The sequence below is a fragment of the Eleutherodactylus coqui genome, chromosome 5 (assembly GCF_035609145.1).
Source record: "Eleutherodactylus coqui strain aEleCoq1 chromosome 5, aEleCoq1.hap1, whole genome shotgun sequence".
Classification (NCBI taxonomy): domain Eukaryota; kingdom Metazoa; phylum Chordata; class Amphibia; order Anura; family Eleutherodactylidae; genus Eleutherodactylus; species Eleutherodactylus coqui.
Genome location: NC_089841.1, coordinates 141381767 through 141396880, shown reverse-complemented (window position 1 = coordinate 141396880; position 15114 = coordinate 141381767). Strand labels below are relative to the sequence as shown.

The 15114-nt window shown below is 42.3% G+C and overlaps 1 protein-coding gene across 3 annotated transcripts in view; it reads right to left on the bottom strand.

The window, feature by feature from the left end:
- Window positions 1–15114, bottom strand: part of P2RX7 (purinergic receptor P2X 7) — a 54285-nt gene that overhangs the window by 27878 nt on the left and 11293 nt on the right. For all 3 annotated transcript variants that reach the window (XM_066603269.1, XM_066603268.1, XM_066603270.1), the window contains exons 2-5: window positions 9641–9773; window positions 6195–6266; window positions 5180–5252; window positions 3460–3553 (exon numbers count right to left, since the gene is read on the bottom strand). In XM_066603269.1, the coding sequence (XP_066459366.1) occupies window positions 3460–3553; window positions 5180–5252; window positions 6195–6266; window positions 9641–9773 (372 nt within the window). The remainder of the gene's footprint in view (window positions 1–3459; window positions 3554–5179; window positions 5253–6194; window positions 6267–9640; window positions 9774–15114) is intronic.

The following is a 15114-nucleotide window of genomic DNA, read 5'->3' as shown; positions in this document are numbered from 1 at the left end:
CCACCGTTGATTCTTAGTACAGCTGCCAGGATGGAGCAGGAAAGAGAGAGAGGGCAGGGAGGATTTGAAGGAGGCGCGCTATCCACTGATAGGTAAGCACAGCCACACCTCCTCCCTAATTATCCCCAACCAGGGTGTTACCCTGGGAACAGCTGCCGAGAGGGAGGGAGAGGCAGACAAAGCGTCCAGCAGGGAGAGGAGCAGAGGAAGGTGGAAGGAGGCTACACAGACCGTTGCTTTCCACCGAGTGGAACCCCCGGAGTAGACCTCCAGAGCACCCCAACCGCAGGTCCAAAAAAACCCTAACACTAGGGGGTGTGACAAACCCCCCCATCCAGCTTTTTTTGTTTTTTAAGGGGGGAGCGGATGGGGGGTGGGGGGAAATATACTCACCTCTCAGACTCCTGAAGGATGGCGGCTCCCCAGCTCCAGCAGAGCTTTACCCCTAACATCGCCTACCCCACATGGGGAGGGGATGCGGATCACCAGGAAGAATATGGGGGGCTCTATGGCTGGCAGGCAACATGCAGGAACCCTAGATGTGCCTCCTTTTCTTCTGAAGGGGATGGGCAGACAACAGCCAGAACAACTCCTGAACTGTTCGTCCTCCTTGGTTGGGTTAATGGGGAGAGCCTTTGCTTTTTTTTTCAACGGTTTTTGTGCGAAGTGATGCAACTTTGACAGTAGGAAATCTAACTGTCAAAGCCCTTAAATAAGCCCTAGCTGCAGGGGAAAAAAAACAACTGATGCATTAACCAGAATCACTGTCCGGCGTGCGCTCTCCCCGGCTGTGAATGGCTATGATTAGTCAAAGCGCTCAGCCAATCAGAGGCAGCGCTTCCAGGAGGCGGGGATTTTTAAATTCCCGGCCAGAAGAAAATGAAAAAGAAGAGTGCTGGGGCCCCAAGGAGCGCTACTAGGTGATGTATTATTTATTTAAATTTTTTCTGCAGCTTATTTTGGGGTAGAGCTTATATTTCAAGGCTTCCCCTGAAAATCCCTGCAGGAGTTGCTTTTATCCCATAGCTTTCAATGGAGAGGCAGTAGCGCCAGCCCCATTGAAAGCAATGGGATAGCATCGCGCTTCTCTGCACAGCTGTGGCAGGGGATTCCTTCATCCCTGCGGGAAGTCCCCTCATCACTGAACACTGTGCTGCCAGCGCCATTGACAACAAGGTGAAGCCCCTGGATGTGACAGCATCCAAGGAATTCACATCCAAGGAATCCCCTGCTGCCGCTGTCACAGTCGCAGCAGGGAATAGCGATCCTCTCCCATTGCTTTCAATGGGACTGCACTATTTATGTGCGAATTTTACCATCGTGTGACCGCATAACAAGTGCGAATTAAAAACGCATCTGCAGCTTCAGTCTTGCGTTTTCTTTACATGCGTTCTGCTTTTTCTTTTTCATGCGCCTATACATGTGTGAAAAATTCACTCATCTGACTGAGCCTTAAAGTATGAATTATCCTCCTATGGAGTGAAACAAGCCACATTTCATATTTAGTATAACATAGTTTATTCCATTTAATAAAATCAGCCCGTGTCTCCGTTTGTCAGTTGCTGTACCATCATGTAACCTGCAACTCAGGCACCTACCCATGACCTGTCTCACTCACACCCCACCAGGTATACTGTTTCATCTGCCGTGTGGCTATTGCAGTAATTACAATTTATGAGAGTTGTTGATTTGAGGAACTTGTAAACTAGAAGGTCTCACTTCCATTATTGCATAAATGGAAAGATAATCTCACAGCCAAAATCTAATATCAAAGGCTTTACATAGGATCTGCTTCTTTATTTTTTTAAAATCAGATTTTGTTTTTATTGAAATTTTTACAACAAACATTAACCCTTTCCAATCCACTGTCTGACCTCTGAAGACATTATGATTTAAGGCTGTACAGCTCCGATGTTGGAAGACATCCGTCGGGGTTCTCTTACTGTATATTGCCAGCCTCTGCTATCGGAGCCCATCCAACGTGTCATCTCATACAGTACTGGTTTTAGCCAGCATATAGTGCCGTTGTATAATGGCAGAAAAAGAGTAAGTCCCCTCCAGGAAAACCAGGATACAAATTGGATTGGAAATGGTGTCTGACTGACACCTCCTCCTGCAGGACTGCATCAACTGAATGGTGACACCACTGAGACAACGCACCAGCTCCTACTACATACAACATGTTAGGGAGAGCCCAAACGCTGTGCGTACATGGAAATAACAGTACAATACAGTACAAACATCATCACCACTTTACATGTCAGTCACAATACAGATGACACAACACAGAGCATAACACTTTAGCTTTGTAAGGGGGCAAATATGTCACTCTCCTTACACGCACATGGATACTGATGGAACTAGGAATTTGCAATACATCTGGCAGTCATGCAGTATTTTTGGGTTGTTTCTGGAACTAACATTAGGAATTTCAATTATACAATTATGTCAGGAAATTGGTATACAGGCAAGTCCCTACAATAGTATACATCCAAACTCCAAATAAATACATTCTAAGGATCGCCTAACAGGGTTGTCCAAGATTAGTAAAAGGGTCAGCTTTTTTCCCGAAACAGCACCACTCTTTTCTATAGGCTGTGTCGGATTTTGCAGCTCATCACCATTCAAGTGAATGGGACTGACCTTTAATACTAAACATGGCACATGGACAGGAGTGGTGCTGTTTCTGGAAAATATGTCTTTTTTTCTAATCCTGTATAATCCCTTTAAAGCTAGTTGTAGGCATATATAGTTGATATCCTGAAAAATGGAATTACATCAATTTTCTGGGGTCATCAACAATCTCTGCCTCTATACAGAAACAAATCTGAAATGAAATATTGAAGCTTATCTAAAATGAAATGCTGTTCCTCATCTAATATTCTATGTAGTGTGTGCTATGGCAATTTGAATTTGCAAATAAGAAAATTACAATGTCCTATTGAGTAGAATATTTTTTTCCAACAACTCACAAAGTCACTTTGTAAAGAGAAAATGACACACACATTGATATGTGCTGGGCGAACTATAGAGGCACACAAGTTCACAACTACAGCAACTCCTAACTACATACATCTTCTGGTCGAGTGCATGCAGTGGGGACTTCAAAGGGATGTGAAAATACAATTGTAGTAATCATAATATAATCATTTTATTGGAAAGGAAAATTCTTTGTGAAGATCAGTATTTTAACTTGCAGATATTAATCATAAAATACATGATGTATTCATGCAATGATCTATGCTAAAACATGTACACAGGAAAATGCTGGCATTTCATTATATTACAGAGACAGAGATGTCATTGTCAGAAAGCTTCTCTTCAGTTTCACAAGGACAATATACACAATGTACTACTGTGAATGCATTTTGGCTAGTGATGAAGTGATGAAGCATGTCTTCTAGCTAAAATGTCAACTTTCAGTTTGAGAAGAGAGGATGATTAGAATGGAGAACTTACTCTGGAGTGGTCTTGGACTCCACCGGGCACCATGCTCTGACTTCACACGTCTTGTGGGTATTGTTGTACTTCACACAGCGGCCCGTTTGAATTCCTAGAACACACAAATTAACAGGGTTGTTCATTCTGCAGACCTCACCAATGAGATTTCATACACAGCCAATAAAACACTTGTATTTAGAAATAGATTATCTTCCGATTTGCTGTGGAGGTAAAGATAGAGAATCTTAAGATTACATACTGCATGTGCCTTCAAAAAATAAGAATGCCTTATAATTGCAAGAATCTTGTGTCCAGTCATCAGTAAACACTCATAACTTCTCTTGTTCTATCTAGTAAGTTCTCATAGTTATATATCTTGGTCCCAAAGCTCCCAAATTAGAATTAGTAGATCTTATAAACAGAAGTCAAGGTTTATGAGTAAAACAGATCATAGAATTCCAATATGAAAGTGTGCGTCCAAAGACTTATAGAGGCTAGAGAATGATGTTATGGATATTCTATGAAAGTTGAGTGTACTTAAAGGAGTTCTCCAGTTGTAAACTATTTATAGTCAATCCTCAGGATAGATCATCAATAGCAGGGGTTAGTCGTCTGGGACCCTGAAGGGGTTTGCTATTTGGGACCCTGGCCGATCAGGTGTTTGCCAGGCCAGTGTGCTTGTGCACTGAGCTGATTTCTGCAGGAAGCAGACAGTTCTGTTTCCACTGCAGTGGCCAGACTTGGTATTACAGGCAAAGTACTCATTCACTTCAACTGGAACTTGGTCTACAATATCAGGTATGACCACTGCAGTGGGAACGGAGCTGTCTACTTCCTGCAGAAATCAGCTCAGTGTACTAACGCACTGGCCCAGACAGTAGCTGATCAGTGGGGTTCCTGGGCAGCAGACTCCTGCCAATCTACTGTTGGTGACCTATCCTGATGTTAGGCTGTAAATAGTTTACAACTAGACAACCCATTTAAGATAACACTTATATTTTTTATAAATGTATTTTCTTAGAGAGAACTCCATTTTTATGTCATCCTTACATGGTGACGTAAATAACACTGCATACTTGCAAAAAGGTTAGCGTATCAATAAAATAAGCAGATGGGGGGATTTACTAAAGACTGAAGATCTTTCACCGGTCATTAACAGTAATGTGCTCCGGAAAAATGTACAACATTTATCAAGAAGTGTCCTTATCTGTCCATATGCCAGAAATGCAAATATTTGCTAGCTATTTTTTGGGCTTACCCGTTCGCTAATCCCCATTCACTATTTTTTAAGAAGTGGTGAGAATGGCATACAAATAAAAAATTCACAAATGCAGTGTGTCAAAATGTGCAACATTTTTCTATTAGAATTCTGGTGCAAAGGCATAGATAAATTGCGCCCATAGTCTCTTTTAATGAGACCACTCCCTTCACAAAAAAAGTGTTTTTAATTGCTAAGCAAAATGAAAAGGAAAACCCCCTTCTATATGCTCTGCATACCCACCTGGGCTCTCTCTCTATTAGCCAAACTGGAGAGCTGTTTATAAAGAGCTGCTCAGACTCTGGTGGACCCAGTTTGTCCATGTATTGCATGAAATTTTATGTTTACCATACCCAATTGCAGGAGAACTGTGGCTTTCCATGAAGACAACAGCTTATTGCCATGGGTTTCTGAGACAACCGCTTTAATTTTCATCTACCAATAAAAAAACATTGTAAAAAAAGTAACAATGAAGAATACCATTACTATGTGTGTCAGCATGACCCTTCTTACAGATACTATCTTGAGAGCAAATAGTTTTCCGGCTTGGATACTGCAAAGTAGAGGATAGTATAATTAGCTATGAAATAAATGTTTTCAGTTATTAAATTACACTAAGGGGCCTTTTACATGCAATGACTTGTTAAAAAAACAAAACACTGGATCGTGTGAATGATTGCAAGTCATTGCGTATAAAAAGAGTTCCCATTCGCTGACACAGTCGAGTGAACAAGTAAATGACGAAAAAATCTAAATGATTGTGCATGCAAACTGACTGTATTTTAAAGCAAACTTCTCTCATCATTTGCTCGTTTCAACAATTTCTCAGTCCGTGTAAAAGGACCCTAATTTAACAACATTTAGTTCCATCATATATTTGCACATTAAAGACAAAATAAACTACTATGTTAAAACCTGATTGAAAATAAAACCCTGGACCTGGTTTTACCATATTACTACATTACCACCATACTGGATGACATGAAAAGGTCTGTATAAACCTATACCTATTGGCTCCCAGTAGAATTGCATACATTAGAAAATGAAATTAGAACCACCCTGACAGCACTTGCTAATTTGGTCTACCTTTTCCACTGGGTGTATCCGGACATTCAAAGTGTTCTTTTGAATCATTGCTGTATAATACAGCTGGCATCTGTCACATATGGAGTGAGTTCAGCTCCTAAGCCTGTTCCCTACACTCCTTCTGACATTATGACATACATGTATGGAGAGAAAGGGGACCAGGATCTCATCTTCTCTATGTGTGCTGTGTATTGGAGACATCATATCAGCTAGTCCCCACCCATCCTGGAGCTGAGCTTAGGGAAAACTGATAATTAGAAACTGAGCCTACAGAGTAGAAAACTGCTAAAAAATGTAGGATACAAGTTATATAATCACCAGAAATGCTGTTATTTCTCATGTAAACTCACACAACAGTTCAGCCTGAAAGGTCATCTGAAAGTTTAGGTATGCTTTTAGATAATCTTACCTCTGCACAAATGTCTTCTTTTTGATTTTCTGTTTTTACTATATTAGTTACTACGAAAAATGAAGAACCACCCTGTAAAAAAATAAAAAATCTCCAATTAAAAAAGGCAACACTTTGATGTATTAGGTCTCATTTACACATCAACATTCTGGTCATTAGTTTTCATTTATAAGCTAAAACCAAGAAGAACCATAACAGAGAAGGGATGCAAATCTTACCGTAATGGTTTTTCCTCTGTTTATGCTCAACTCCTAGTTTTGATTTACAAATGCTGATGGAAAATACTCACCATGTGAATGGGACCTTATTCACCTATCAATATACTACACGTTTTGGACTATAAGGGCAGCTTTACACGGGCGTATTGAAAAATTCAGTTTTCGGTCACCGATGTCCTATTTTTCCTGGAGTTATTTTTTACGTACCTAAAAATCACTCATCTGAATGAATACATTGGAATCCAATGCTTCAGATGCAATAGTTATGTATATATGGTCATGTGAATAAGTCCTCTGCTCTATACCCTGCATGTATACATGCAGATTTTGGTGCAAATTTTTCTGTGTATTTAGGTGCATCTTGCAGAAATATTTGTGGGTCAGAAACGCTTTCTTTTCTCCCTACTGAGAGCACCTAGACGGTGAAGGAGGAAACCTAAAAGGCCATTTACGATCATCTGGGTAATATGCAAATAATGGAGATGAAACAATACCTCCACAGTGCCACCTATTAGAAGGCAGCAATCCCTAAGTCAATGTTAGACTCTTTATACAAACCTTGTAACAATGACCAGGAATTGAAAGCAAAGTTAGAGCCCATGCACAGACAGCTGTTTCAGGGTTTTTGCCCTTCATCAGTGTGCAGTAGGATTCTGATTATGGAAAGCGTTCACTGCGTTACCCACGGCCGATGTCGCCGTGGGTAACACAATGAACTATCACCCGTGGACACGCAGCCTAAAAGATGGATAGGTGATAAAGGTATTAGTGTATCTTGACGCCACCGGAATTAGTGGTGGAGCCCAGATACACTGAGTTTGACAGGTGGTTGACGCCCCCTGTTTGTGATTGGCTGGCCACCTGTCTCCCTGTGCTGCCCCTCACAGGTCCTGTAGGCGTTGCAGCCCGCCCTGCAGCGCTGATCGTGATACCTTGCGCTCTGTTTTTACTTCTCCTTCCGGTGTCTGTGCCTGCCGTGTTACTTGTGCTCCCTGTTGTCGGCACTGGACGCCGGCGTTCGGCATTTAGGTGCGCTTGTAGCGCTCCCTCTGGTGAGTGTCTGGCAGCTGTGTCTTAGCCCCTCACACCCGCCGTTCAGCATTTATGTGTGTTGCCAATGCATGAAGGGCAGAGCTGCCGTTTGGTAATGCTGAGCGGTGCTGTGTCACATCTCAGCGCTGGCCGTTCAGGAAGGTCGCAGCCCGGCAGACTACATTCCGGAGAGGTGGTGAGCTTCGCTGGGAGCGCAGTGTCAGGAGCGGACCTTGTTTCCCGCAGCGGCACCGTGGAGGATAGGGAAGGCACAGTATAAGGAGCTGAGCTTGTTGGCGGCAGCGGCGCTGGGGTGGATGTTCAGTAGGCAGTGTGTGCATGGATTTTTGCCTGTGCTGCTGCCTTACGGATTACTTTTCCAAATAGCCTTATATGCTTCGCAAGCAAAAAAGTATACAGACGCTGCTGCTAGGACCTTCGTGACTTTAGCCAATCAGAAGCTATGGGTGTGACAGGGGCGTTCCTCTGTAAAAACATTAGTTTCTGGTGGCATCAAGATACACTAATACCGGTGATAAATGTCTGATCGGTGGAGGTCCAGTGTGCTGTTGCACAGGAGCGAGTATCACTGGTGCACTCACAGTGGCCAGAAGAGAGGCGGCTGCGGGAGAATTCTCCCCCTGCCCACCTCCATTCATTGTAAGCAGCGGTCGTTCAGTACTGAATGACTGCTGCTTACACTGAATGGATAGTCATTCAGTTTTCAGGCATGCTGAAACTGAACAACTGGGCGACGCTCATTCAGTTGTTCAGTCATGCATTTTCAAGGGACGACTATTATTCAAAACCTTCCGGGAGCACGGGGTTTTTAACAACTACCCACGATAATCGTCCCACTCTCTGCAGGATTTCTACAGTTTGTTTCATAAACGTGAAGAAAATCCTGCAGATTAACAAACAATGAAGGCATGTTTATCTGCAGTTTATTTTATTATCTAGGTTTAGAATTTTTTTTAAGGTAGCGTGTCAGCACTTTTTGGGCTACCAACTGAACACACTGCAGATGTCCAATGATATGCAGAACACTTATATTTTTCACTGCATCCCCACTCTCCTGATATAGCCCAGTATCTGTGCTGCGCTATATGCAATGCAGTAGTGAACCATCCGATGAGTGCTCCCGCTCTGCCAGTGGTACGGCTCTCTCCCTGCCCATTGATGAAGAAACTGCATCCATGAAGTGTTATGTGACGTCTCCAGCTCTGCCCGCTGGAGACGTCATGCGCTCCAGTGCCAACGTGCCTAGGAGCAGGTGAATGTGCTGTGACTCTTTCCTGGCTGCCCTAACAACAACGTATTCCCCAATGTGTTTCAGTGTGGAATTTTTTCAGCTGTTTTCAAGTAGGCTTCTCTAAGGACATTTTAGATGGGACAGAATTGTCCACATGATGCAACTCAGATTTCGTTACATCTTTAACTGCAGAATGCGTTCTGCGGAACGTCTTGCTTTCTTTTCCACTGATTTGAGGTGCGGAATTAAAGCTGCAGTATGTTAGAAATTCGCAAGAACAATTTGGCAAGATGTCCTTAATTCTGCAGCAGAAAGTTTTTCCAGCTGCGGAATTGAATTTCGCGCTTTTGAAATAAAGACGTGGGGATTTTAACAGGTGCGGAATTCAAGCCCCATAGGGATAACATTGTGACACAGAAATGTGTGCGCATCCTAATTCCATCTCGTGTGAAAAGTCCCTTATAGGACTAAAACAAAATGCACGTTACGAATGTAACAAAATAACACACATAGAAAAAAAGCAGTTGTGTAAGATGCAGGAAAAAGTGTGTGACGTATGCCTAGAATGGGTTAAACACAATTTACTAATACCTCACATTTTTATTTTGTTATTTTAATTGAGATTTCAAAATGTGGGGCAGAACAGGATAAAAAACAGAGCACTGTGTTGTTAGTGTTTTTGTTCCCTTTAGAATTAATGATTGTTTATCATACTGATTACTGAACCAATGGTTTGCTTAGTAAAGACGTTCCCCTGTGACCACTTTGTTTCGTCCACGGCAGTCCTGGAAGTGCAGGGACAGCGAAGATGTTTTTCAAAGCCACGATGCTGAATCTCAGCTTCTCAGATGGTTTTGAGCAGGATTTTGAGAGGACAGAGACTGTACACAACCGTGAGGTTAGTTGTACCAAAGTAGTATAAATTAGAATGAATATAGACTTACTGGAGATGGCACTGTGTATTCGGCAGGGTCCCAGATCGAGGAATCCACTTCCAAAACACCTTTCACCTTTGTGTGCACTGAACTGATTACAGGTTCCTTTTTCTGATAACGTTTTTCAGTAAACAGTATAGCACTGGAAGTAAGAGAGAAATCTACTGAGAAGAGTTTAACACAATGGGAAAATGTATCAAAACTGGTGCAAAGTGTTACAGGCTGCTGTTTCACTCTCCAAAATGCATTTTTGCTTCCAACACATTATTCATGTAACCCCTTAGTGACCAAGCCTGTTTGCGCTTTAATGACCAACTAATTTTTCTGTTTTTTTCATCATCGCATTCCAGGAGCCATAACTTTTAAATTTTTACATTGACATAGCCAAATGACGGCTTGTTTTTGTGTGGAACAAGTTGTATTTTCTAATGGCATAATTTTTGGGTACATCTATTGTATTTTATAACTTTTATGAATTTTTTTTTTAGGCAGATTGAAGAAAAAAATAGATTCTGCCATTTGTTTTTTAGATTTCATTTTTACAGTGTGCAGTGTACACAATAAATAATGCGGGAGCATTGTTCTCAGGGTCAACAGGATTCTGGTAATACTAAAGGCCCATTTACACGGAACGAATGTCGGGCAAACGATGCCCGACAATCGATTTTGTGTGTACTCGCTTTGTACTGCTGCACAGGAGCGAGTATAGCTGGCTTGCTCAGCAAGAGTGCTGGGGCGGCTGGAGATTTTCCTCCTTGCTCTCCCTAGCCCCTCTCCATTCAGTTAAGACAGCGGCTGTTCAGTACTGAACAGCTGGTGTTTACACTAAACGATCATCATTCAGGATTTTATGCAGCTTAAAATTCTGAACAATGATTGTTCAGTGTAAACAGCAGCCATTCAGTACTGAACGGCCCCTGCTAAAGTGAATGTATTTAAATATTTGCTTTTGTGTCGCAGCATTCTAAGGGTGCGTTCACACGAGCGCATAAACGGCGCATTTTTGCGCCCAATCGTATAAACGTGACCATCTGTGGCGTTGGTTTCCAATGTATTCTTTCGCACGGGTGATTTTACGGCGCGTAAAAATGGCAACCCGAAAAAAAGACGGAACATACGCGACTGAAATACGCGCCAACGCATATTCGATGGCCGAAAAGATAGTTTGCAAAGTAGGAACAAACGATAATACGCTTTCTAGCTCTGGTCATGATCGCCGAAAAACATTCTTTCCGGCGATTAAACACTGCACACGTGCGAACGTAAATACGCCTACGCTCGTGTGAACGCACCCTTAGAGTCATAGTATTTTAATTATGAAGTCAGTTATACCAGATATGCAATTTTTTAAATTCGTCTTTTTTTACATAGTACAGGGATAACAGTGGGGTTTTGATGTATTTATTTTTATTATTTTTTTTATCTTTTTTGTCCCACTAGGGACTTGAATATCTGCATCATTTATCATTCTTCTAATACACTTAATTAGAATAGTGAATTAGAAAGCCTATGAGGCTCATCCATAGAGCTAATTCACATGGACGTATATCGGCCGGGTTTTCATGCCGCTCTGCAAAGGGAGGAGGCAGGACGGGGTGGGAGCTAGTGTGCTGAGCTCCTTCCCCCTCTCACCACTGTTTGCAATGGGAGAGGAGGGCCGGAGCTTAGCTCCACCCCATCCCACCTTCTCACCTTGCAAAGAGAGGCAGCGTATATCAGCCGGGCATGAAAACCCGGCCAATATACGCCCATGTGAATAAGCACATAGGCTGAGCTTCACAGGCCACCATAGCTGGCAAACCCAGAAGCTATATTCAAGCTTTCAGGTGCCATAGCAACTCATTGGCATAAATGGGTTAAATAGTGCTAATCGAAGGCTTCTTCAGTCTCAGTTATTAGAGAAAGTGCCCAGCTGTCCTCCAACAGCCAAGCACCCACTATCCCTGGCACGGGAATCCAATGCCGGGCTTCTAATACCGCAGCGTCAAAAGACATATGGGCAGTTGTTAAGGGGTTAAAGAAGTAGTCTGGGTATCAGATGATTTTTAAAAATGTACACCAATCTCTTAAAACAATAAAAGCAGTGGTACTTACCCATCCTCTCCCCAGGGGATTCAGCACTGCAGCTCCACAGTTCTCCTCGTCTTTGCTTAGGAATGACTACCACCTGAACGCTGCAGGCAATCAGAGGCAGCAGGGGTCACATGCCTTTCTCTTGGCATCACTGCTCAGATGCAGGAAACCATGATGCCAGTAAAGCAGCACCTGACTGCTACACTCTGATTGGCTGAAGCGGTGAGGTGGCAGCCTTCCTAAACAAAAGTCAGGGGAGCTGAGGGGCAGCAATGCTGGATCTCCCGTAAAGAGGACTGATAAGTACTTCTGCTTTAATTTTTTTAAAACACTGCAGAAGCAAATGACATACAAAACAAAAGCAAAGGATGGAGTTGGCATATTAAATATATATACTAATTGAGAATCGCGGGTCTTGGAAATGTAGATACATGTTACATCATAGAAGTATCCCGCATTTTTTTAAATGAACAATATGCCAAAATCAGAAGATTATAGCAGACATAAGTTAACAATATACAATGTTAAACAAAGAACATCTTAGTATAAGTAACAATAAACACAAAACGGTCATATGTGTGCCTTTGAGAAAGGACATAAGTTAAAGTTAAGTTAGCTATTGGAGAGGAAGTGGTGGTGGCGTGATGTTGTGAAGGGTGTTTGGAAAGACGTTTAGTTTGTGGTTTTGATTTATTCAGAGCAAGGCCTCCAACTTGATAGAAATTTGATTCTGGACTCAGTCTCCCAACTTGTGATGTATCTGAGAAACCTTTTCTCTCCATTCAGAGACGGATGGTGGTTCACTATTTCTCCACATCAAGGAGGTAAGGAGCTTGGCAGCCGAGACAGGCTTTTATTTGGGGTTTAAAACGGGCAGAGGGTTTCCAAAGGGGAACCTCCTCAGGATAAAAATTAAGATTAGTTGAGCATATTTTGTTAAGGGTGCCTGCACACGAGCAGAATTTCAAGCACGTGATTTTAGGCACATAATCCGCCCCAGACCGCAGCCAATATACTCCTATGAGGATCCGCAGTTGTCCCCAGACGGATGGATTTGTATCGCGTTTTTTCACGCGAGTGAAAAAATCTGCGACCTGTTCTAATTTTGGTCGGATCATGCGCGTGAAGCCTCCAATACAAGTGAATGGGTGCGTTTTTTCACGCAGTACATCCGGAGTGCAGCTGCGGATGGAGTCACTGGTTGCTATGACTACAGGAAGTAGGCATAGTAGGAGGCGTCCCAACACACAGCACAGAGCTTCACAGGCACATTTCAACTGCAGATCTGTCCTTTCAGTCCCCTCATCTACCAGAGAGCAGCCAGCAGACACCAGCCAGGGTGCACCCAGTACCTCCTTTTTTTCCTGGGGGGCTCTTCCTCCTCCGTTACCGCAGTACGTCCGAAAAAAGTTACATGGATCAACCATGCCCACAAAGACATCTGCTCACCGGGTGAAAGCATGTTGCCAGAATAATTTAACAGTGCTCACACAAGCAAGAGGGACAGAACAGAGTCTGGGTGTTGGTTTTTAAGCTGTTTTCCAGGGAATGGGCAGTTCTCTAGGGGTTGGGTTTACAATAAGGGTGTCTTCCGGATTTTTCTGCGCGTTTTTTTCCGCAACACATCCGCGTATATCCGCGCGTGATTTTTCACGCATCCGCACCTATCCGCAAGCACATTTAGGTACCATACGCGCGTGAAAATCCGCGAGTGGAATCCGGAACGCTCGTGTGCAGGCGGCCTATCTCAGTTTATTTTGGAATAAGTTTTGGAATCTCCTAATAGAATTCAAAATATCCAATGTCTCCACGAAATTAAGCGGGAAGTGTTGCAAAAGAGTTTTAACTTGATCTTGATTAGTAGTTTTAGTGCCCTTGAGAATATCATGTAGTGTTAAGGAGTTCAGTTTATTCCAAGCACAGGATGTTTTTAAGGGTTTATTAGCTAATAGAGAGGGGTTAATGATGCAGGAGATATAGGGGTCGTTTTACCCTTTAAGGACCAGGCTGTGTGGTACCTTAAGGACTGGACACTTTTTAGGGATTGTAGCCATATGGTAGTTTTACTGCCCTATTTTTTTCCTTTAGCTACCAAAATTATTTTTGCTGTGTTTTTTTCCCATGACATATAGAGCTATTTTTAAAATATCTTTTTCACTGACTTTTTTTCAGTTTTTTAGTTTTATTGGGGGTAAAAAGCTAAAAAAATGATTTTTTTTAAACATTTATAGTCATTTTTTTAAAATTTGTATATTTACGCTAAAATAAAGTATGGGAATGGGTTCCTCATTTTGTTTTGGACATTTTGATATATAATATGTATTGTTTTGGATTATAAAGCGCATATAGCGACGGTTTTGGTTGGCGTCGGCTTGGGGTTATTTTCTTTCTTATGTATATACTGTTGTGTTATTCTGTAATTTTTTTTTCACTTATGTATGTAATTATTCTTTTTACTATCTATAGGAGCCCCAGTTACAGGGAGAAACATCCCCCGTAGTAACATTAGTCACTGGCAGAGCTGATCAGGGTCTGCTGGGACCCTGCAGCTCTGCTGTAGCAGGAAATTCCGGCAGTCACATGCCCTCCGGGCTTGCGTAGTGGAAGTTATACTTCCATTTTCACTTTTTAGTACACAGTGCTCAATAAGCGCTGTGTACTAGAGAAAGGAGAAGGCAGACGGGCTTAATACCCACTTCTCCCTCCTCCTCCAGATTATAAACAGTGACTAACAGCTAACAACCTGATCTGCTTCTGATTGATTGCAGAAGCAGGAGGCTTTAATCACCGCCATAATTTTACATATGGCTGGGCTGTAAGCCCGGAACCAAGCGCTGTAAATTTACAGTGCTTGGTCCTTAATGGGTTAAGAGGCATTAAGGCGAGTCTTTTGCATAACTAAATTTTAACCTTTTGTAATAGGGCTGATGTGAAGCCAGTTTATTTTTATGGAGCGCTTTGACCAGTGGTAATCAGTGCCCAGGAGAGTTCTTTCAAAATTTGCTTGGGGAGTTGTGCGCCTGCTAACAGGAAGTTACATAGTTTAACAAATAGTGGAAGCTGGCATTAGAAAATTTCTTATAAAAACCCATGAGATATCCATCTAGGCCTGGGCTTTTCCCATTTGGGATAGTTGAGAGGACCTTTGTTACTTCAGTAGCTATAAACGGTTGAAGTAGGTGAAGTTTATCTTCTTCGGCTAGTTTAGGTAGTGTTAAGGAATTTAAGAGGGTATCATCAGAAGGAGGTATTGTGTGTGTTGAATTTATAGGGTCATTATTTGCTAAATTGTATAAGGTGTCATAGTAAGCTTGAAATTTGTTAGCAATATCTGTAGTAGATGTAACTATGTTACCCAAGGTAGATCTTATTTTGTGAATAACAGAACTGTGATGTGTGGGACCCACAGA